This window comes from Marmota flaviventris, chromosome 8 (assembly GCF_047511675.1).
Source record: "Marmota flaviventris isolate mMarFla1 chromosome 8, mMarFla1.hap1, whole genome shotgun sequence".
In the NCBI taxonomy this organism is placed as follows: domain Eukaryota; kingdom Metazoa; phylum Chordata; class Mammalia; order Rodentia; family Sciuridae; genus Marmota; species Marmota flaviventris.
This window is the reverse complement of record NC_092505.1, coordinates 37,439,021-37,464,461: the sequence shown is the minus strand read 5'-3', so window position 1 is coordinate 37,464,461 and position 25,441 is coordinate 37,439,021. Positions and strand designations below refer to the sequence as shown.

The window sequence follows — 25,441 nt, the reverse complement described above, 5'->3', positions numbered from 1 at the left end:
AAAGCCAGATTTCTTTTCCACTAGATTTATTTCTTTTTAGGTTTCATATCATCACAAGGCTACAAATTCTTCAAAAGCAAGAAATACATATAAGAAGAGACCCCCTAAATTTAATTACAAGGGCCAGAGAATGGAGATGAGGAGAGATGGGGGAAATTAATCAACAACAAAATAACAAAAACCTACTTCACAATCCTGAATGTATGTTAGAACCTTATATAGAAAATTCCATCATTATTCCCTAGGCATCACCACATTCTATTTACCATCACAACCAACCAAAAAGCAACAATTATTTCTTCTTATCTGTCTTCTTATTCCAAAGCTTTCCCCAACTCACATTATTCCAACTCTCTTATTGCAAGTCAATAAATATAAAAACTTCTGCTAATTCCCCAAATTTTCATTATAAAATCACTCTTCGCTAGAGGTCCAGTAGACATTCTGCCACCTGTTCTCTATAATTAATGCTGGATGTGGTGGCAACTTGTTTCAGGATGTGTAAGGTCCAATAAACTCTTTTATTTCAAAGATTCTAAGAGTGGTTTGATAACATATTTATTTAGATGTTTGTCAATACTCCCATTTTTTACTTGATGTTAAATACTATCTCAATATATTATACTTCATATTCTAAGAGAGTACAGTTAAAATGAAATGTAAAAGGACTGGTCTAAAAAGCACATTTAACATGTTCCTTTAAACAGAAAAATAAAACCTACTGATTATCAAGAAAGATGACTCATAATTTAACAGCAGTAAAACCTGAACTATGAAAAGATGTCTTTCTACAACAGAAACATGGATCACTTAACTAACCAGCTAATCTCTAAGATGTTAATTAACTTTCATTTCCATGTACAGAACCCAGTATACCTGATGACCTTCAGATAACATCTCAATGTGTAATGCCTCTCCTTGTTTTTCAATCCTATGTACAGACTAACACAAAGCACATAAATTGTGGTGAGGCAACATATCTGTTTAAGGAAAACACAGTAACTAGTCCCAGGAATCAAGATCAATTGTGATGTTCAAGTTAGGCCAGAGAAAAAAGAAGACATGTCTTGGATGATGAAGATTCTGTTCAGCATGCAGCCTTCCTATTCACTGTCTTAGTTCCCTTCACTTCTCCCTATAAAACCCCTTTCACTTACCTGAGTTCCCCAAAATGGAGCATTGATGGACCATAGCCTCTCTATCTTAACAGGCCATCCCTGAATGAAACTGATTCATTCTCATCATCTTTCATGTCCTAAGTATTGGCTTTCAAGCAGTGAGCAGCTGAACTTAGGTCCGATAATATGATCTCCATCAAGACAATCACAGAAACATGTACAGGTACTATTGATACCTAGGAGATAGATAGAATATATGGTTCCTGTCCACACTCTGCTTCTTTCTTTATGCAAAAAAAAAAAAAAAAAAGCCTGAACTTTTTAAAAAACTTTAACACTTCATCTACCTTGTGGGGCTATTGAGAAATACTTCAGAATATGTGATAATAGAAAACTTTCAAATGTGAAAATGCTAAAGGTATATAGGTCTGTTACAGCATGTTCTCTCCATTACCGTTCACTCAGTGAGATTAATAAGGTCCTGGAAACAGCCCCACCCACCACACTTTTCTGGCCTATGCCAAGAACACCACTTAGGGAAAGTTCACCCAGGCCAGCTCAGGGATCAATGTGTACCTCAAGATTTTCAGGCTCTTTTTTATCAATGAAATAGATGTGACAACATTTAAGTTTGGGACTTTAAAAGATACACTGAAAACTCTTTCTGCCTTCTTCAATTCTAAGTCAATTGGGTTTACTTGTTTAAGGTCAAAAGATTTAACCAAAACAAAATAAGCCAAACCCCAACTTGAATTTTGGCTTACTTCCCTGTACCTTGCTCATTCACATAAAATTTGCACATTTGAGAATTAAAATAAAAAGCAATTATTAACTATAATAGGAACATTCATTAACTTGAAAGTCATACAGGTTGAAGTACCTTTCTTTGGGGACAAGGGAAGAGGCCTGTCTCAAGTTTGCAGGACAGTTCGGGATTGCTGTCTCAGGAGTGCGGAGGCACATCAGGGAGATCCCAGTATTCATGGGGATTCAACCTGGTTTAGTAGACAGCATTTGTTCTACTGAATTCTGTAATGTGATTTACTATAAGGACACAACGGATTAAAAAAAAAAAAACCTAATAAGTCATATTTTCTACTTTTAAATGTATTTCTTTGTGAAAAATCATTTTATCTTTACAATTTTATTGCCTATCAGTTATCCTGATTCTAGCCAACACATGAATAAAACAGCACTTAAAATATTCCTATATCCTGCTTTCTGGGAAGTTTCTACTTTAGACTTTACCTATAAACTCTGTAACAGCTGGCATCAGTGGGAATAGTGGGTATTGTGGTACTGGTATTAACATTAGACAAACTCCAGTTAGAACTATGGACAGAAGAAAAACCCTGAGTAAGCGTTAGTTCAGATAAAATAGGTTAAAGGTGCAAAAAGGCAGAACGTGCCTAGAAGAAAGAAGTGGAATACTAAAGAGAAAATGGGAGACTAAAGCCTTTGGAAGCATAATAGGAAAAGAAAACAACATTCTATTTGATTTTGTCTGACCAATGAATCTCAAAAGTCATTCAAACCTTGAGAAATTCAGTCACACAAATTTATTATCATTATTATTATTAAACTTTAGTGTTTTCAAGAGTTTAAGAAAAGTTCTGAGATGGGCATGTACCAGAAAACCGCTGAGTCTAATTTGGTCTTAGGAGTCATAAGAGGAATGGGGAAATACTGAGGAAAAAAATTTTTCTACAGGAATATCTGTTCTAATAGTATAGAGAACTTTTACTAAGAAAAATGCTCTAAAGAGCATACTGTGCTCCTCAATCCTACATTCAATTATTTTTCTTCGGTGTGCCAAGAATGAAGGAGCAAATAGAAAGTAAAATGAGTTTTTAAACATTCAGAATAATAAGCACTAAGGGGACATATGGCATTCTAGGGAAGATACTGTAGATGCCACCATAAGAATGCTTTTATTCTGGAAGAAGGAGGACATGTTTCTTATGGTAATTCAGTGTGTATGGCTGGTAGATTTTATTTACTCTCATCATCAATGTGGCACCACAACTGACTTCTTGACAGGACATTCGTTCCAATTTAGTCAAAACACAGACTGCTCTTGGACAGCTAGCCTATACTGACATCACTCCAGTGAGACCAAACCCCAACAGTTTTGCTCCTCTAATGTGTGTAACATTTCTCAAAGTATCTCTAAACCTGCACCAAGGCTCAGAGAGGGTGCCAATAATGTGAATGTATAGAATAGTAAGCTCTAAATATGGAAAACACTTCTCATGTTCCCATTGTTTAGCATCTCTTTTCTCATTTGCATTCACTAGAACCAAAGTAGATTTTTCAGCATTATGCTTAAATGAACTTGCATTATGCTTATTTTGGGACTTCCCTGTATTCCACGTTGGTTTTAGAGAGTCTTCATCAGATTTTAAAATATCTCTACGGTAATTTACAATTTAGAGAATAGACCACATCATTAAAATAATAGTATTTACTAACCAAAAGGAGTACCTTATCTAACACAATCTTAAGTAACATTATAGAATACGTTCTGAAGAAGGCTTTTGCCTCAGATGGTTCAGCTGGGTAGAGGAAGGGGAAAAAAATCTAGGAATATGGGCACTATAAGCAAAAAATATGTCAGAATAAGAAAGAGTATGATATACAGTATACTGATAATAGCATTACTGCTGGAGAAACAAGTGGTCAGAGCCATGGCTAGAAAGAAAGGCAACAACTAGATCAAGGAGAGCCATGCATCCATAATCAAAGAGTTCACACTTGATTTATTGGTGCCAGAAACTAAATAGTATTTTTGAGGAGTAGCACAGTCAGATTTAGGTTTCAGGACTGCTGATTACACAACCAATTTTGTAGGTAAAGAATTTAAGGGTTATGAAGCTTCAGAAAAGAAAAGAAGAAAGGTGATACAGTAAATTGCAAGATAAGTGGGATCTGAACTAGAGCAAAGAGTTGCAGACCCACACATTTACAAGTATGAAATACTCAAGAGGAAAAAAAACAGCAGGATTCGGTAGTTAGTAACTGGTTAATTAGCTGAAAGTAGAGGGCAAAAATCAAATACTGCTCACACTGGAAGAAGAAAACCCTGGGAAGAAAGTGATTTTCCCCACCATTGGGGATTAGCAGGGGAGCATTCCACTAAACTACATCTCCAGTTTTTTAATTTTTGAGACAGGTTCTTACTAAATTGCTGAAGTTGGCCTCAAACTTACAATCCTCTTGCCTCCACCTCCCAAGTCACTTGGGATTACAGGCATACGCCACCATTCCACCTTGGGAAGGAACCAATTTAAATAAGATGAAAAGTTCTGCTTGGGATCTCTAACTAGAGATGCTTTGAGACATCTATTTGCAGATATTCAGCAAATTGTTGGACATACTGCTCCGAGAAATAAAAACTCTAGGTATTTGTATCTACAAATACACTTTTGGAATACATTAGCACTTAATTTATAACTAATATAGATATGAATGGACAGTGCATCATGCAAAGATAGCATGCACTGTTAGAACAGTGAGAGCCCAAGATGAAACAGCAACAACAAAACCCACTAATATTTAATGCTCAGGTTTAACAAATAAAAAAGAAAAACTGGAAAAAGAAAAAGTAGTGGTCAGAGGCAAATTAGGAAAGTGTTTTAGCCATGGAAGCCACAAGGGAGACTTTCCAAGAAGAAATTATTATCAGGATCAAATATAAAACACAGGCCCAAGAGATTATCATTAAAATAAGTGGTCACTGGAATTGATGACCTAGAAGTCACTGATAATCTAGGTAAATGAAGAGGTCCTAGCTCTTCTACTTTGTGTCTTTATAATTTGGGGCAAGGTAGTTCCTTTCCTCTTAATTCCTCATCTATATAATGAGGATAATAGTGGTACTTATAGGCTTTATAAGAATTAAATAAGATAATGTATGCAAAATTGTTAGCATAGTACTGTCTTAGAATAGGACCACAAGTTTGTCTTTATTGAACATACCAGATAAAAATTATAAAATGATTAAAGAAATTCACTGTTTGTTTGTTTTTTTTTTTAACAGTGCTAAGGATCCAATCCATGGCCTCTCTAATGCTCTACCCCAAGCTACACCTTCAGCCCCAGGAAATGTCCCTTTTAAAAGGCATAGATGCATCAGATAGAGCTCTAATCTCCAGGATATACAAAGAACTAAAAAAGTTAAACAACAAAAAAGCAAATGGCCCAATCAACAAATGGGCCAAGGACCTGAACAGATACTTCTCAGAAGAGGATATACAATCAATCCACAAATACACAAAAAAAATGCTCACCATCTCTAGCAATCAGAGAAATGCAAATTAAAACTACTCTAAGATACCATCTCACTCCAGTAAGAATGGCAGCCATTATGAAGTCAAACAATAAGAGCTGGCAAGGATGCAGGGAAAAAGGTACACTCATACATTACTGGTGGGACTGCAAATTGGTGCCCCCAATTTGGAAAACAGTATGGAGATTCCTTGGAAAACTGGGAATGGAACCACCATTTGACCCAGCTATTCCTCTTCTCAAACTTTACTCAAAGGACCTAAAAACGGCATACTACAGGGACACAGCCACATCAATGTTTATAGCAGCACAATTCACAATAGCTAGACTGTGGAGCCAACCTAGATGTCCTTCAATGGATGGATGGATAAAAAAATGTGGCATTTATACACAATGGAATATTACTCAGCACTAAAAAATAATAAGATCATGGCATTTGCAGGCAAATGGATGGCATTGGAGCAGATTATGCTAAGTGAAGTTAGCCAATCCCTAAAAAACAAATGCTGAATGTCTTCTCTGATATAAGGGAGGTGACTCAAAATGGGGTAGGGAGGAAGAGCATGAGAAGAAAATTACCTCTAGATAGGGAAAAGAGGTGGGAGGGAAAGGGAGGGAGAAGGGGAATTGCATGTAAGAGGGAAGGAGACACTCTTCATTATACAGAATTCAGGTATGAAGATGTGAGGGGAAAAAAAAAGAAGTAGGTCACATTAGTTTGGGTAGAGAGCAGTGATGGGAGGGGGAGGGAGGGGAAGGAGGGAATGGAAGGACAGCAGAATAAAATAGGCATTATTATTGCTGTGGGTATATATGTGACTGCATGACCAATGTAATTCTGCAACCTGTACACTCAGAAAAATGAGAAATTATATCGCATCTGATTCAAATATATGATATGTCAAAAAAATTTAAAAAATAAAAGGCATGGATGTTTGTGCATTTATGACAAGTCCTTATGGAATCCTGATTTACAGGCTCGTAGTTAGCTTCAATAAATAGGTCACTATTAGTCCACTGGGGGGCGGGGCACATTGTAGATAAACAAAATAACTCTACATATGTGTGTATATATTTTACAAGTCACTAAAAAAATGTCAAATACTTGATTGTAATTTCAAATTGGAAAGAATCTTCCTCTTAAATGGCACTGAGATACACCTCCCATTAATTTCTGGAAGAAAGTATACACTGAGGACACTTGTTCATCTTTGTGTCAAAAATGAATTAAACATAACTCTGAATAGTAATAAGTGCTATAATGTTGTCTCTCTTTTTAATTTACATGCACAGTCGTCTTTAATGATATAGTATATAACTCTCCCAGCCAATCCAAAGAGACCAAAAGATTCAATTATTCCCCAGATCCACAAGCAGTTACCTATTTCCCTTATATATCAGAATTTCATTACTGCTAGAACAGACAAACAGTCAGCATATAGTAAAAGATCTTATGATCAATAATCAACATGCCTGAGAATCTAGAGGCATGCATAAAAATACATTAAATTTCATAATATATAGCCTCATTACTGCTAAGAGTGTTGTCATCTTTTAAACAAACAAAACAACTTCCCTTTAATAAAACAAGGAGTAAAAACATCAGTAAAGCTCTGCATTAAAGTAATGAAAATATAATCTATAATTAAGATGTGAATAAATGATTTGATTAATAATTTAAGAAAACATAAAGTATGTAGCTTGGTAGTTGTAGTAAACATATATGATGAACAAATTACATTCAGGAATTTTACACAAAGGTATTTAGTGGTATGGTTCCTAGCAAAAGTCCTTAAGACTATTTCCCCCAGAAAATAAGTCTATTCAGCAAAATCATTCCTTAGAAGGATTTACTAACTGCAAATGAATACATAGTAAAACACCCTCACTGCACATCTTCATTGTCCTTTTTTCCTCTCCTCTGTACTTCAAGTACAATAGTCACTAGACTGCCAAAAGCACCAGAAAGCACAGACCTTAGATATCTGTTTTCAAAAATATTTTGCAGATATTAAGCAACTAAAACTAAGATGTATGGACTCTATAACTTAAAAATGAATTCATTTTGTAACATCAAATAGGAAAAAAATGTTTTTTCCTCTGTTTAGCATTCTCACTACATAACACTAATCAAGAAAAATTCTCAATATACAAAACTCAAACAATAAGAAAATAAAAACCCTCCCCTCCTTCAGCCCTGGAAATACTACACAATAACTGAGTATTGACACTGAAGCACTGAAAAAAAAAAATAAAGTGCTCTGTTAAGGATTAAAAAGCATTTTCAAGAAAAATACACACAAAAAAGCTATTTCACATAGTTGTACTACATCATATACCAAGTGAGTAGCTATTCCAGGTATTGTAAATGGTACTTTTCAATTAGTAAAAAAGTCAATGATCTGAAAAAAAATATTTTTCAATCACAGAATAAGCAAAAGTGCATTATGATTTATGAGAGATTAGGGATAAAATGGCATTATGTGTTGAAATGAAGGACAGAGCATCAGGGTAAATATGATGTCTTTGTTATCTTCCCCAAAACAATTTAGCTGGCATTGGAACAGTCAACACAAAGGAAAGAAGGAGTTACCTCCAAGTCAGGACAGAGCACTATGGTTGTACCAACCACTGTCTAGCTGCCACTGCTCCTTTTGTGGCAGGGTTATACCCTTACAAAGAAGTGATTCTCTTGGTTGAACCAACAACAACTTAGTCTCAACATTTAATGGGAAACAATTTTTAAATAACTTGAATGAATTTAATACCTATCAACTGTCAATGAAAATATTAAGACTAATTAAGCAGTGTTGTATAAATATACATGACAGTCATTGCATATGAACTCAAAACTTGTACACTTCAGTACATTCATTTTTTCTTAAGATGACATTGAGCTAAACATATGAAACAAAGTAAGAAGAGTCTTTGTAATGTAAACTTCTATAAAAATAATATATAATACATCCCTTACTTTAGTTAGCAAAATCACCAGGGAGAAAAATCCATTATGAAAACTAAACCCAGGCACTTCCCTAGTATTTCTTTTATGTTTCTCCTGGAGTCAATTAAGAAACATTTGTTTCACATGTCTACTCAGGGGTGTTTAAAGGGACAACCGGCCCAGACCCAAGTTCATTTTGTAACTGGAGTGGGCTACCCCTCTCCACATCCAAGCACACAGATATACGGTTAGAATGCCTTATGTAGTACTATCCTAAATTGAAGGAAGAAAAAAAAAAAAAAAAAAAAAAAAACAAGCAGAAGACAACAACAAGAAATTCATCAAATCACCCCAAGTCTAATGACACTCAAAGGCCAGCAGTACCCTGCGCCTCAAAATGCTCAAAACCCTGCTACAGAAAAACTAAAAATAGTAAATAAGAGTGGGGGAAGTGTTGGAGACAGAAGTCAGACTGTCCAGGTGAGCTTGAAGTAGGTAGAGCCAGAGGTGATGGGGAAGCAGAAAAGTGACGCAGCCAGGGCGGTCACCTGTGGGGCCACTTGACCCAACCCCGCCCCCAGGGAAAGCAGCCAGAATTGCAGCCGGAAACCCTAAAAGACGCCGGGAAAACACACAGCTGGGCCCTCTAAGCCCATCCTGGAACTTACCATCCACTGTTTTCTTCTTGAAGAGGGACGCCATGGTTGGGGACCGCGCCCGGGCGGCCCGGCTCGGCCCGGTCCGGCCCGAGACTAGGAAAGGCAAGAAGGGAAAGGACAGGCCTTTGGAGGGCTCGGGGTGGCGGAGCGACCGAGCAAAAGGACAAGGGCAGGGTCGACACGCAGGACCCGTGGAGGGCGTGTATCCGCGAGGCTACCGCAGCCGCGTCGCGGGGAGCTCAGGTGACCGGGAACTAAGACACTTTTTGGAGAAGTCACTTCTAGGCGGCGCCTGCGCAATCTGCACGCACGCCTGCGCACTGCGCCTCTGAAGCCGCTGTCTCTTCCCTCACTTCAACGGCTGCCAGTTCCTGGGCGCTGCGGGGTCGTGGCTGGGGTATACCACGCTGGCTCGGTACGGCGTCCGGAGCTGGCGGGCGCGGCTGGGGCTCCAGTGGGTGTCCCTGCTGACTGCGGACAGAAGGAAGCCTGGTTTAGCGCTTTCCGTCCTGCCCCGGGGAGGCTGGAGTAGGGGGTCCCCAGGGTCCTAGGGAAAGTGCTGGTCGTCCCGGAACCGCCTGGGCCCACTCTTGATTTGTAACTGTCCTGTTGCTGCCAGTATTAATTTTTTTTTTCTTACAAAAAAAAAAAAAAGAAGAAAGAAAGAAAAAAGTAAGAGGGCTGGTGGGAATGCTGAGTTCAGCGCTCCGCGGTTGCCTTTGGAGTTCACGCCCTTTCCTGCAGTATCTCGCTCAGGGATCTCTTCCTACTGGGGGACCCTAAGCTTTCACGTGTCGCCCTTGACCCCGGGCTCCGGTGACCTGGTGTGGGTCTCGGATGGTGTCCAGGATTGGGGAATGGCGCGGGGAAGGAAGGCATGAGAAGCAAGTTTCTTTATGCACCACTTTCTGTTTAATGCTTTTGCCTGGAAACCTACATAAAAATACACAGGTATTTCTATGCGGGTTTAAATATCTACATCTCTATATCTTTATTTCTTGTAATTATTCAGGAGAAATTCATGACTCTTCAGTGGACCTATGAGAATGCTATACAGCTGTATATTGGTCTTTGGTATATAAAAAAAAAAAAAAAAAATCTCCATATCATTTAAAGGAAAAGTATAATAAAATATTTAAAGAATACTTGCATGTATAAGTATAAATATGGAATATACAATCTTGTATTTCATATCTCTTTTTAATGTATTATTTCACTGTTTGGAATCTTAATTTTGCTTTGAACTTATTTTCCTCCCAATTTACTGCTTAGCAACACTGTCTTCCACAGGATAAAAATAACAGCTCTAGCTTGGGGTATTGCTGACTGGTAGAGAGCTTGTTTATCATGTGCAAGGCGTGAGGTTCAATCCCCAGCGCCGAAATAATAGTAACCATAGCAGTGTTGTTGTTGTTGTTGTTTTTAAAGTATATATGACTTCTTGTTTGGAATTTACTCCAATCACAATATTAATATTATCACTCATTTTGGGATTTATGAATCCTGTCTCAAGAATTGTTAACCATTTGGGAGCATCAGTTGCCTTCTCATTTCTTTTCTCTTTGTAAAATATCAAAGCCCTCATGGCCAATGACAATCACTTTCTGGTACTAGTCACAAATATGCTCAAGAAGACTTTCATAAAATTATATAATATGTGAAGTATAATTGTCTTGTTCCTCCTCAAGTTATTTATGTGTTCTTGGAAGAGAAAGTAAGGAAAAATTAGGGGAAAATGTACTTGACATGATGGTCTACACCCATTGCCTGGCCTTTCCTGGAGTAAGCTCTATAGTAAAAAGGCAGATTGCCGTGGCATCCCGTTGTAATGAACAGCACAGAGCCGTGCTTGAAGGCATGAGAAGCAATAAGCTGTTATGTGTGTAGAAATCGTACTTCTCCCTGCTGTAGTCACCCTTGTCTTATTACTCCTACACAATCCCCCCCACTGACCCAATTGTAACAGTTGGGAAAATGCCAAAATACTTAGCAGCAACCATATGGAAACCCTCCAAAAGTGCACAGCAGGAGCTAAAGGCAGGGCTTGTTCATTGCAATAAAGATAAAACAGAAATATGTACTATTTAAACTCAGCACTTTAATAGCTTGATTCTCCCATATTGGAACAGACTGGCTGGCATCCATTCTGATTAATTGGTGCCCAGTCTGTACCCGTTCATATTTTGTATATCATTCCTTATATGAAGGGCAAGATACATTTAAATAAAGCTGAAATTTGGTACCCAAAAAGTTGTAAACCAGAATACAATACTGTTCTTCATTTATTTAAAGTCCCCATTGTCATGTATAAATTTGCTGAATCAGCAAGACATGTATAGAGGATAGAGAAAACATTTTAATTTTTATCTCATTAAGAATTAATGAACTAATGTCCTGTGGTCATATCTTTATGACCTGATGCTCATTTTCTAAATTGCTCAGTGAGAAGTGTTTTTTACATACCTAATGAAACATACCATTCTGTATGCTGGGGATATACCAGTGAAGAAACAAATACCATCTTCTCCCCTTGGCTTTTACCTCCCTCCCTAACATTTTTTGTCTTATCTTTTCTCAATTGTCCATCACAAAGAGGCAGGCTTTGACTCAGTATAAGAAAAGACTTCTGAAAATGAGCTATTCAAAAATGAAATGAATGCTGTATAAGGTAGTGAGTTTCTTGTCACTGAAGTGTTCAAGGACTATGTTATTGTAGACAGGATTTCTTTAAAGAATCAAATCCTTGATTAGAATATTAATAAGATACCTTTAAAATCTGAAATTATGGGGCTGGGGTTGTGGCTCAAGTGGTAGCGTGCTTGCCTGGCATGCACGGGGCGCTGGGTTCGATCCTCAGCACCACATAAAAATAAAATTAAAAAATGCTGTGTCCACCGAAAACTAAAAAATATTTAAAAAATTCTCTCTCTCTCTTTAAAAAAAATCTGAAATTATATACTAAATAAAATATAACTTAGGCGAAATACCTTGGCTTGTGGTGTTTGAAACCCTATGATAATACTACTAAATCTTGGCTTTACCTATAAAAATATGGTGGAACCAAATGATATAGCAACCCACCATTTCAAATCACCCCAACTCAGCCTTCATCTCTGTTCTGCAACTTTACCACTCATGTTTTTCTGCTTCCATCCTTACCACCTCTGTTCTTTTAAAACATAACAGGCAGAGTGTTCTGCTTAGAATGACATCATGTTATTGTTTGGCAAAAAAGATCAACATAGTCTCAATACTTATATCTGAAACACTCATGTGCACACACCCACCTGTCTTATTGGATAAACTTCTGTTATATGTTCATTAGATGTCCAGATTTTCACTATCTAGATTTTGCCCTTCTGATTATATTCCTTCATTATAGTGTCATCCAGATAAAACATATTCTTTAGATGTGACGTCAGGATAATGTGATCTATTACCTCTCTTGTTCTATACACTGTGTTTCTGATAGCACACCAATTGCATTAGCAGTTTTGACAATAGTTTCTTTGACTCACATCAAACTTTTACTCTAGTAAAAACCTTTAGCACTTTTTTAAACAAAATTCCCACTCAGTCCTACCCATCTTATACTTGATTAATGGATAATTTTACTCCAACTACAGAGTTTTTCTTGCATCATCTAGAAACACCCATACATCTTCGTACTGATTCACTTATGAACACCTTTGAGGCACAGTAGCTATCTATGAATCCATTCATATAAAATAATATTTTGTAATTAAAACCTTCACCTTTAAGACCATTTTGAAGATTTTTATAATCTTTAATAATACAGAAGCAATGTGCTGATATAAAGGTGTAAAATGACAATGTTATATTCATGTTTTATGAGTTACAGCAGTCATAAAGTTAAAAATTAGTTGAGTTTGGCATTAATTCTTTCTTGGAGAAACATGATTCATCCACATGCTCAAGACTTTTTCCCATGCATTAAAACATAATTCAATCCCCTACTTAAATTTGTTTCCTAGGGTACTCCATCATATAGTTTCCCCCTCTTTGAAAACCAGATACTTGCCATTTCTCATTCTTTTTGGATGTCGTCTTCTGCTCTTCTGGCTCTGGAAGGCAGGCTGCATCATGGTGAATGCTGATTGTGGACAGAGACTGCTGGGTCTACAACAGGTTCCTACTATAATATAAATACATTTAGTAGCAACTCAATGCAGTAGCATTTTAAAATTACCTATGGTTCAAGATTTTTAATTACAAAAGGACAAATGTAACTCAGTACATTCATATTAACTTGACATGATTTCAAGTCTCACATATCTAAAGAAAAGCCAAAATTATCAATATTATATATCTCCATGAACAGCACAGGTCTAGAGAGCTGGTTTCAAAGTCAATAAATAGTTCTGTTTTAGCTCTAGATAAGGATTTAATTTTGTGTACATTGCTTTTTTTGTTTGTTTGTTTTGTTTCCAGTTTCACTTAAGGCTCAAATTTGAACATACTGAAAATTGTTTTACTATTTTACTAACTACCTTATACCATTTTCCCCCTAATATATTCAATGATGCTACAGTATAAATTGTCATTATTCAAAAACAAAAATTAAGATTGACATATCAACTTATCTAGCATTTAGATATTTTTTATAGAAGCATGGAAAAAGTCATAGTCTTTCCTTTCTAAAAGTGTCTTAGTCCTTTCAGACTATAGTGGAAAATACTTAGACTGAGCAATTTAGAAAAAAACATATTTATTGTTATAATTCTGTGAAGTTCAACTTCAAGGGGCCCTCAGTGTTGATGAAGGTCTGTTCCTCATGGATGGCACCTTCCATGTGCTCTCACAGTTCTGGAGCAGCAAACAAGCTCTCAGGCTGCTTTTGTAAGGGCACTAATCCTATCCACAAGGGTAGAGCTTTGGGGAGGTGAATAGGTCACCAGGGCTTCCACAAATATTACAAATTAACATTTTAACTGCAAATTTAGGGTAAGGAAAACATTCAGATCACAATAAGAAATAAGTATCAAGAGCGAAATTAAAGTTTCTTTAAGTTATATAGTTGGTGAGGAGCTAGAGCCAAAGTACATAAAAACAGTCCCACCTTTCCATTCCTTCTTTCCCTCTCCTACTTCCCTTTCTTCCTTTTTATGTTTATTTATTTTTGTAGGATCAGAACGTGACAATCAGTACATTGATGTCCGCCCACCAATAAGTTTGTAATCTTCAGGACAGATTCCCTAAGTTGTTCATACTTCATAGCCAACAAAGTAGGCTCTTTGTCAAGGTCATTGTGACAATCAGTGTCTAGGTAGGTGACATATGTTCAGGGGACAAGCCAGTCAAGAGTATGGTCCTGTCTAGGGTTGCTATATCTAGTACTTACTCGCAGAGGAATAGTTTCAGGGAAAGGCTAACTAAAAGCTAGCCCTGTGTGCCTTCCTTTCCTGTCCCCATCCCTTCTCAGCAGCTCAGCACCTCCACACAGGCACCATTCTGTCAGCTTCTCCAAATTCAGAGCAAGTAGACAGCACTATTCTACCTGACCTAAGGACAACACTCAAATGAGATAATCAAGCACTTCTATAATTTTTATACATTTTGAGCCAAATAATATGTGCAACATTTCCATGTTTCAGTATGTGAGTCTTAACATTTGGATTTTTTTCCCATATCTATATACATGCTTTAACAATCCTAGAAATTTATTTCTTTTCTCTCTTTTTCACATTTTGCTTTTAAAAATATTTGCCATAAAGAATGAGTCAGACTATTGAGACACTTAGTCAATGAAAAGCTAAATGAATATCCTAAATGTGTATGGCTGCACATCATTGGTTTTATAGTCTAAAAGACTTCATGTGTTATTTGCTATATGTAGCAATATGATCCTTCTTGAAAACATAAACTAAACTTTGCCCTGAATTCCTCTCAGTGTTAATACAAGTTGCACATGACTAAATCAAAACAGAATTTGTGCCCCCTGGCACAACACAGCATATGTATATATTTGCTCTTCAATTCAATAAGGACTCTAGAGTGCAGAACTACTATAATACAAAATAGAAATGAACCTAAATATGGGGGTAATGGGTTTGATTCTTCAATAAAATAAAATTGTAATAGCTATCACATTTTATATTTTAAATGAGTAGGAATTAGAAAGGGCTCAGAATGTTAGATCTTGGCAAATTAGCGAGTATGAATAATTTCCTAAAGCAAAGGTATTACATTTTCTATACAAATAATGTGACCTTTAATAATGTGACCATTTCAAGCCATACTTAAGCCTTCTTTTATTATTCTATTCAGTCATGTAACAAATCCTTAGATTAAACCCAATGTATGAAATGTGTGGTGCTAGTTAGACAATCTGAGGAATCTAAAATAAACAAGCCTTGGACTCTATTCCAAAGAAGCTAAAAATCTAGTAAAGTTACTGGAGGAAAATCAGGAATTAAATGACAACATGTGATATATGGATGTATAACTTGGAGTCACTAACAAAATTATGAAATTAGTTGAATTTGTGGGTGCACATTTTGTTTGGAAAACTTTCAAATGATTGCTCTATAAGTAAATATATTTTATTTAGAAATATATCATTTTTAAAATGTCTTCTCTTAATTTTGTTTCTTTTATATGTGAGGAAATACTTCACAACTCAGACTCCTAATATCAGATGAAATATTGGAACAGTTTGAAAATAATTTTAGATATTTTTGATAAAAAGAAATAGAAGTATATCCTAAATTTGTAAGCCTGATTAAAATAAAATAAAGCTCGGAAACCTGAATTTACTGATAGACACAATGGTAATGATAAGTAATATCTGAACGTTTGTGATGTTTAGATTCTGGGCACATACTATATCATATTTTCATAGTTTAATATGAAAATTGCTTATCCTTCTACTTTGTTATAATTACAATTTTAGGGTACACAGCATTATTTTCAGAACAAGTACTAAAAATTAAAATTTGAATACTACTTTTATGTTTTAAAGTTTTAAGTTCATTGCTTAGAAACAAAAACTTGAGCACTCAATTCATTGGAACCTTGTTGATAGTATGCATTTATGCCCACTGTGGGTTCCTCTCTACTAAGACCAACCTTTAAAAGGTACTTGTGAAAAAAGTAAAAAAATAAAATAAAAAATAAGGTCCTTGTGTATAATAATCAATTTTAGTTATAGACAATTCTTTATTCTATACATGATAAAAAGAGCTCTAAAGAAGTATTCAGAAAGGATTTTTATCAAATTAAGAAGGATCTATTTTGGATGAGGATACAAGCAAATTAACATTAATAAGACTAAATCTGTAGTCTAGAATAACAAGTTGAATTGTCATGTCAGAACAGAATTTTGAGTTAAAATATCATTTTTTACAATAGCTGCTGCATTTGGAGATGTGGAGAGTCTCAAGTACAATTTTGAGTTTATGTGAAACAGGATATTGATAAATAAGGGTATCTATTGAATATATTCCCCTGGTTTCCTCTCAAAAAGATATTCTATTAATTTTTATGACTGCTTTACTAAATTACCATGAACAGTGAATTAAAGAACCCAAAGTATGCTATTTTACAGTTATGGTGACCAGAAGTACAAAATGGGTTTCACCAAGTGACTGTCAAGCTTTCATGAAAGCTGTGTTTCTTTTGTAAGTTTGGGGGCTGATCTGTTTCTTGCCTTCTCCAACATCCAGGGGCTGCAAACATTATTTGACTCCTTGCCCCTTCCTCCAGCTTAAAACTAGCAACGTAACATCTTCAGATCACTCTCTCTGACTCTGACTCTTCTGCCCTTCTTCCACATTTAAGGACTCTTGTGTGATGACATTGGGCCTACTGAGATATTCCAGGATAAGCTCCTTATTTTACTGTTATATTATTAACAAACTTTATTTAATTTGTAACCTTTCTTTCCCCTTGCCATGAGATGTATATTCACAAGGTCTGGAGATTAGGATGTGGAAATATTTGAGGGACATCATTCCATCTACCCATAGACAATACTAAGTTTTTAAATAAAGTATAAATTCATTTTCCCTGAATAACATTCTTTATGTTGTTTCTGTTCTAGATGACTTTCCTGGTGTTACCTAACACATTCCAGTGTAGTTATGAAGGGCACCTTTGACCCTCTGACGTAAATATGCTATTCTTTGCTACTCTATACACCCTGGTTAAATGTGTTCAAAAGGTTAATCTAACTGGTTTACATTTGGAGAGGAACTCAATGTATTCTCAGTTCCATCCTAGTAGATTTCTAGGAAAGAGATTAAAACACATTTGGATAAATCCTAACATAAAATTTTTCATTGGAACAGACTTAGTTTGATGCTTCATTTCAAATTCTTATGGATCCAGTGCATTTGTATTTAATAAAAGTTTTATTTAATTGACATTTAATTTTGGATGTGAGCTGAGTTCATAATATTTAAAAATCAACATATTGCAAATGCTTAAATACCTCATTACTTTTTTCTTTTATTCTTCACAGAGATCTAATTTACAAACATCCGATGATTGGTGTTATCTTAAGTTAAAAAAAAATCCAGGTAACATTTAGCTTTTAATTAAAATACATTTAAAATGTATATTTGAGCAATATCACACAATTTTTATTGTAAGAAAAATAAAATATGCAGAACTAGACTAAAATTCTCAATAATTATAGTCAGTCATTCATTTAGTCATTTTTTACTAACTCATGCTACAGTTTTAGACATTAAAGGGATTCCACAGGTCCTCTCTTATAAGCTCTTCATTTTATAAATAAATAAGATGGGAACTATAAAAAAGAATTAGCAACCAACCTCAGAGTTGGTCAGTAGAAAGTTTACAAATAGGATCTCAGATAACCTGGCTCTCAACCTCTCAAGCTAATGCTTGTATTGGACTATAACTTTTTTTTTTTTTTTGCAGTACTGGAAATTGAACCCAGGGGCAGGGGCACTCTGTCACTGAAATGTACCCCTAGACCTTTTTATTTTTTATTTTGAGACAGGGGCTCACTAAACTCCTGAGGAAACTGACCTCAAACTTGAGATCATCCTGCCTCAGCCTCCTGAGTAGCTGAGATTACAGGTATGTTACTGTACCAGCAGACCTTTCTTAATAAATATATAGGAAATGAGGAAGAGAAGATGAGATCTAAGAGGCAGTCTCTCAGAAATGCGTGGGCTTTGATAAATTCTGACATCATTTTAGCATATGAAGAAATGACAGGATGTTCCCTCCACCTTCAGTGCCCAAAGTTTAATTCATGTAGCTCATTAAAGCTAGTTTCATATCAGAAGCCAGCCCTTCCAGAAGACTACTTCTTATTCCACTGGGCACATTTGAACTAAGGATTGTTTTACCAGCACGTATTTTCTACCATTCAATGTGGAGATTTAAAAGAGCAGCAATGGATATTTTTATAAATATATTCTGATTTTAATGAAGACAAAAATTATTATTTTATGTCTGAAACATAACTGGGCAAATATGGGATCAGTCCCTAAAGAGAATTAAACAGAAATGGGATTTCAACTATGAATATCAGATATTTAAATTCATATGCACAATATGCTAAGGAAATTAAAAGGCAAGTCCCAAGAGCAAGTCATAGTGTATACATTTGCCCAGATCATCTTTTCACTTCTAACCCAGGAGAAACTGTTCTTAATTCTCACAGTTCCCTCAAATATCATCTGAGGGTATCCTGGTTGGGGTATCAGGATAGGGATTAAGAGAAGGTAATAATATTTCTATTGGACACATCCTACATTGCCGAAAAAAAAGCATAAATAAAATGGCAGACACTTGAACTCACTTAAAATTCTGGTATCCTCCAGAATATGGTTTTTAAGTGAAAAATAAATTACAACGGGTTTTATGTCAAAAGAAAGATTAATAACTAGGAAGACTTTTCCAACATAGAACAAAAATGTTGGCCAGATAAGAAATTACATAAATACAACACATAATATGATTAATCTCAATCATTTTAATAATACCTGACATTACAAGGAAGTATGTATTCTTTTTCTACATTGTGCACCTAATCCATTATGTAGAAAAACAGATCTAAGCCCAGGGTTGTGTTACCAAGGGAGGTTGAAGAGTCTCTCCTGGGGGGTCATAAATATAGTTTTCCATCTGCCTGAAACTGTTTAGGTGAAACATGCCTGAAGTCAGGGGCTGGATCAGATGATCTCTGGGGGTCCCTTCCTGCCTTTTGAATCTTTGAGAGAAATTTCTAATCAGCATGTTAATGAGTACTTTAAATTTGTATTCTGGTTTCCTTGAAGATAATTACCAGAAACACTAAGTGGAGAGAGCATTTCTGCATGCCTGCTTAAAAGAAGAAGATAAAGAAGAAATAAAGAATAAGGATTGTGCTTGAAAAGCAAAAGCAAAAGAAAATAAAAATGTGACCCACTCAATATCAAAGAGGTAATTACCTGGGAAGATGGTATGGTTCAGTGGTCTTGGTAACATCTGAGAAAGTCCAAGGTTACTAGTTCTGTTCCTTTCTCTCATGATGTCTTGCTGTGTGACCCAGGGCAAGTCACTTGACCTTAGTTTCCTCATCTGAAAACACAAGAGCCTGGGAGTTGTGCTTGATTACGTGACTAATATCCAGCCACAGGAATTGAATGAAGAATGGAATTTCATTTTTGGCTTCATCACTATTGCGGCAATGACAGATGGGGATCACATGAATTAGGTTAGTCCTTGCGCTTCATTAACTGACAGAAAAAAATCTAAAGGATGCGATGTTAAACTAAACTTTGAAACCCTTTTAGGATATCTTTATTTTACATATTCTATTGATAATAAATTGAGCAAAGATTTATTTTTACTTTTGCATTTGGAATGTCAATTGTGATATAATCCTGTGTGTTCAATTTATCCAGTTACTCTAAAGTTGGTGCTGGAAGAAGGGGAATGGATAAATTCACACTGGATTACAACATTTTTTTTTCTGTACTTATGTTTTAAGGGGGAAAACTTTTTGTCAATAGTGATGTATAGCTGTTTAATAAATGTGGAATAAGAATGTATCAGTCCAAATGATTTTTCTCTTTCTGTTCTACTTTTCTTTACCAATCTTAGAATAAATTTAATTTAAATTTTCATGTGTTTCTTGGCACAATATGTGATTTTTACTATATGACTAAGCTGACAGATTTTCAAACCTGATACATAGGGTAAATGCTTAGCTCCATACTATTTTCAGGAAAACGTTTTCTTCTTCTAGAGATTGTTGTTTGTTTTAATAAACATGCCCTAAACCAGAATTCAACCAAGTAAGGGATTAAACTTACATATAACACAGAGGACAATATATTCTCAAATCAGCTAAAAATTATGTTTCTGGTTGGGCATGGTGGCTTATGCCTGTAATCTCAGAGATCGAGGAGGCTGAGATAAGAGAATCACAAGTTCAAAGCCAGACTAAGCAACTTAGCAAGACCCTGTCTCAAAACAAAAGCAAAAAAATTAAAAATAAATTAATTAATAAATGAGCTGGGAATGTAGATCATTGGTTAAGTGCTCCTACCCCCTTCAATCCCTGGTACCAAAAAAAAAAAAAAAAAAAAAATCTCTGACACTCCCTTTAGAGAAAGAAAATTTCAGATTTTAAACAAAATATATAACAAAGAAATGACATTATGTCTGAGATCAGGCTTGGAAACCTGAAACATCTTTACAAGATTTGATCTCTGAGTACTGGGTTGTAAACATTACTTTTATTTTAAAACACTATATATTTCCACTAAAGAGAAAGACCCAAACCCATTCTAAAATCCTAGTTTTGTATTTTGGTGTGAGATTGTAATTATACAGTCTTTTGTTCATGAATGTTAAAGACAGGGTAGGGATATCAGAAAATACTGCTCTACATGAGGTTTGGGGAACCATAAATTCTGGTTCCAACTCTGCTATTTAGCTTTTAGATGGCATTATACCTTAGTCTCACCATCTGTACTGTATGAATAATCATACTTTGCTAAGTCACAGGTGTGTTGTAAAGAATACACAATAAAAAGTAACTCTGAACATGTAAATGTTCTCAAAGCCAATACAATAAGGAAACAAATGGTCAAGAGATAATAAAACAAATAGGTTGACACTCTAATGAAACTATGAGAATCACATTTAACCTGAAAAAAAAAAAAAAGACATTTTCTAAGACTATTTACTTACCTCAATTTTCAGGTGATTTTGTTTTATCCACATTCCTCAATCTGTGAGGAACAACAAAGGAGAAAAATGGGTTCTAACACTACAGTGTCTTTTGGTATCTCCCTCTCCCCACTTCAGTGCTGGTGATTGAACCCAGGGGAACTCTACCACTGAGCTGCATCTTCAGCTGGCCTTTGTACTTTTTTTTTTTATTTTTTCCTAGATAGGGTCTGCCTAAATTGCCCAGGCTTGTCTCAAACATGCAATCCTCCTGCCTCAACCTCCCAGTAGCTGGGATTACAGGAATGCTCCACCATGACTGCCCAACTATTTTGACACCTCGTAAAGGATCAGCTAATTGTGGGGTTTTGTGGTAAGTTTATGCAATACTTAATATGTGGAGTGATATCTTTAATAAAAGATGTATGAAGGAAAGAATGTGACAACTAAAAGGAACTCCCTCTCGTAACCCCTCTTTATCTCCTGGTATTGACTTTTATTAACATTACACTGGTAAAATGGGTAACAAAACCTTTGTATCTCTTCCTTTTAAATTTGAAATTCCAAGGATACCAAATCTATATGCCCAACTTAGGTAAGATATCTACCTTTTGGGTATTCAGGTTTAGAGTAGAAAGTTCAGAGTCGATATGGCCATTAAGTACCCACTTTTTCTTATTAACATGCCATTCCCAGATAAGGAGAAAATTACTATGAATCAAAAAATCTCCCCACATTGGTGAGTTCCAAAGGCATATTACTAAGTGGTAGCAATCCTTTCTCATATAGGCAAAAGATAACAAACTCACTTTCTTCATTTTATGCTTGAAAGAGCATTCTCTACCATATATTACCAGTCAAACACTTTTTTGTCTTAACCTCTTACCCTTCATGAAGAAAATCAGAGTTTGGAAACGCAGAGTTGGAATGTTATGTGTTTTGAAAATTCCTTCCTTTGAATAACTTTCGGGGAGGATTTCACTACCAACATAACCACTTTCTTTTACCAACCTCCCTTAGCATCTACCTTTTGTGAAATTTGAACTTCTTAAAAATAACAAAAACAAGCAGTTTAAGCTTATTTAGTGTTAGGAAAGTCAGAAGGAAAGAGAATTTCAAGGATGGGTAGTCAAACCTGTTAAAATCATGCACAGGGGATGAAGTAGAAAAAAAGGCCATTGTATCTTGTGATTATCATTTGTGACATTCAGAAATGCAGTTTCATTTGTGTAGGGGCACAGGGTCAAAACACATTGAGCTAAAGAGCAAGTGAGGCTGAGAAAGGAAATGGAGGAAGGAAGTATATACTGCACTTCAGAATCTGAGATTGAAATGAAGGGAAGCGGATTGTTTCCAAGACCCTTGAAGTATAACCTCTCCATCATGCCTCACAACTTCTGGTGGTATATATATAGACCTGGAAATCCTCTTTTATTTACTGGGTCCAAACATGCATGGCTTATAAAGAGAGATAAGAAACATGGTTAGATTTTGTCTAGCATTTCCTCGCGTCCAGGCCCTAGCCGATTTGAAGGGTACCCTGGAACACCTTAACTTTTACCACTCATTGCTTTTCTTTTTTGTCCTTCTTCACATCTCCTCACCCTCAAAGGACCAAGATTTATTAGTTTATCTTGTAGTCAAGGCAACAAATACTATGAATGCGAGGTTTCATCCTGTCCTTAGTTTGGAACAGTGTAGAGCACCTTTTGAGTGCAACATCTAAGAGACAAATATTGTTCTATTAATATTTATTACCCTAAAGGAGTGAAAAAAATAGAACAGGAAATGTATATTCTCCCATGGGTATATTTATAGCAACATGAAAGTTTTCAGTGGAAACACAGTGATGAAAGATGGAAGCACCATTATTTATCAAACTGATCTGAAGCTTACCTACATCATAGCCACCTAGGGTGCTTATCTGTGTACACAAATTTTTCAGGCAAAAACACAAAACAACAACAACAACAAAAAAAAAAAAGGAATTTTATCCTTGGAAAGAAAAAGGAATATATTTGCCTCAGAGATGTAAGCAAGGTGAAATAATCCACTCACAATGGATGATCTTTGTGAAAAAATATACAGGTAGATGCTTAATAACTAACCTGTAATACATTAGTTTTCTAAGCAATATAGGAACTAAAGTTCCCCATTGAGAAAGAAGTAAATGGGTGGAATGGTGAGTCAAAAAATAGAGAAATGTTAGAATGGCAGTTGTGTTTAATTCTCTAGGAATCAACGATATTTTCTTGTTTATAAGCAACATTTTTAAAGACATTTTTTACAGCTGATGATAACTTACAATCACGTCTGCCTAAATCTTAATGTGAACTTTATCATGTCTCTTCTTATAGTTACTTAGTTTGAATTATGTGCATTGCTAAAAATGTCATCAAAGAGATTACTCAGTGATTCAGTCTTGCAACAATAAGTTATTCTGTACTCAGAATGCCATGAAAATGGAGGTGGGGCATGAATTTGATATTAATGAAGCAAATACTTACCACAGGAAGGAGAAATGAATGCAATTTCACAATTTCTTGCAAAGAATAATCAAAGTTTTAATGAGATCCACACATATAAAATATTCAAATTACTAGAATATGTGTTATTAGATTAGCTATCTTATACCAAGAGATGAAACTATACGCAAGCATATTAATATGTCTAAGATTAAGTTAATGAACTTTCAATGAAAGGAGAAGCTGGAGTGACTACTTTAATTATAGAACAGGTTTGTCTTTAAAGATTTGACAGCCATTTGTCAGAATGTTCCAGCTAATTGAATGGTAGCATTTCTTCCTTTGGCAACAAGTGATTAAATTGAAGAATACAACAAATATAAGTTTATCCAAATAAGATAAGATTCTAAACTTGGGGCTGTTTGACAGACTTCATAATTTTCCTGTCAAAATTAAACACACTGAAAAGATAAAGATCATGAACATGAATGAAGAATGGCAATACTTCCATGGCCCAAAGTATGTCTTGTGTTGAATTTTTAACATCAAAATGCTTCTGAAGAGTATGTGCCCCAAGATGCTACTCTGTTTGTTTTGTGCATGCAAATGAGTGTGCACACATGCATGCATACATGTACACATGCATAAATATAAATAGATAATGGCTGAGCTGCTGAACTAGCTGTTATCTGAAATACACAATGAGGATCCCTTCTTAAGTGTCAATATTTCACTTTTTTTTGTTTGTTTTTTTAGGTTAGTGGACATGCATCAACTGTTTAAAAGTTTAAAAGTAAGCTAATCCCCAAATATAGTTGTTGTTGTTACTCTCAGTGTAAGTGGACAAATGCAAATTCATAATTTTCAATCATCAAGGAAGGGCATGCATCTGTGTTGTTGAAAGAAAATGAATTCTTGAAACAGACTGGTAAGATTGATGGAGGATCAAGTTTCGAAGTCTATAAGAGACTCAGTTTTATACTCAGAGTCCAAAACTAAAATTGGGTAAAGGGTGGATAGAAAATGCTTGTAAATTCTTTGCAACTTTCCTGTGAATAAATAAAAGAAATCTGAAATTAAAGTTTGTTAGAAGAAATAAAATATAGAAGAAAATAAGGAAGTCATAAGAAATAACTGGGTATCAGTAGCACATAGAAACACAGAGGAAAATAATGGGTAGAAATACAGTCATTGATTAGTGATTCAAAAGATTAAAATTCTAAAATGGGAATATGTTGTAAGAATTCCATAAACATTAAAATAGATGCTTACTAAAGTCATATAATCTGCACAAGGGATAAAGTCTGCTTAAATTTATCTAATATGCATTCATAAAATAATACTTTAAAAACTTTGGTACAACCAAATTTAAGGGTTTTTTTTTTTCCAGTAAGCATAAATATTTTTAATATAAATTTTAGGAAAGTATTATGTCATAACTTAATTCCCAGATTTGTTTTTCCTTTTCAGTAGGCCATAATAATCCTTCTGAGAATTGAAGGTATCTTAGATTAAATTAAGTACTGTAATAGGGATTTTACGCTGTTTGCCACTTATCTTTCTATTCAAGCTCACTGATGTTTCCATTTGTGTATCTTGTAATACATAAAAAACTTGTTCTAAGAATTCTACTAAAAAGTTAATGAAGACAAATGTGTGCTTAAAGTACTCATAGTCTAATTGGGGAGAAAAGTAGAAATAAATAATTATAAGATAATAAGCAGTGTAGTAAAGGTGTATGTGAAATGCTATTATTGAACATCTAGAGGGAATTCACTGGCTCTGTGTGGGAGGGTTCTAAGAAGACTT

General features: G+C 35.3%; 1 protein-coding gene, 2 long non-coding RNA genes and 1 other non-coding gene across 4 annotated transcripts in view; 2 read left to right on the top strand and 2 right to left on the bottom strand.

The window, feature by feature from the left end:
* Chmp2b (charged multivesicular body protein 2B) overlaps positions 1–9,303 on the bottom strand; it is a 35,149-nt gene extending 25,846 nt beyond the window's left edge. The window contains exon 1 of the mRNA XM_027929265.2: positions 9,018–9,303. Within this exon, the coding sequence (XP_027785066.1) occupies positions 9,018–9,051 (34 nt within the window). The 5' untranslated portion in view covers positions 9,052–9,303. The remainder of the gene's footprint in view (positions 1–9,017) is intronic.
* A 45-nt stretch (positions 9,304–9,348) lies between these two features.
* Positions 9,349–17,542, top strand: LOC139706699 (uncharacterized). The gene is made up of 3 exons (XR_011708308.1): positions 9,349–9,423; positions 17,071–17,136; positions 17,491–17,542. It is a non-coding gene; the product is annotated as an uncharacterized lncRNA (long non-coding RNA).
* On the bottom strand, positions 14,153–14,213 carry LOC114087853 (small nucleolar RNA SNORD43). Its single transcript, XR_003581910.1, has one exon. It is a non-coding gene; the product is annotated as a small nucleolar RNA SNORD43 (small nucleolar RNA).
* A 452-nt stretch (positions 17,543–17,994) lies between the features above and the next one.
* Positions 17,995–20,040, top strand: LOC139706698 (uncharacterized). The gene is made up of 3 exons (XR_011708307.1): positions 17,995–18,077; positions 19,286–19,430; positions 19,540–20,040. It is a non-coding gene; the product is annotated as an uncharacterized lncRNA (long non-coding RNA).
* The last annotated feature ends 5,401 nt before the right edge of the window (positions 20,041–25,441 follow it).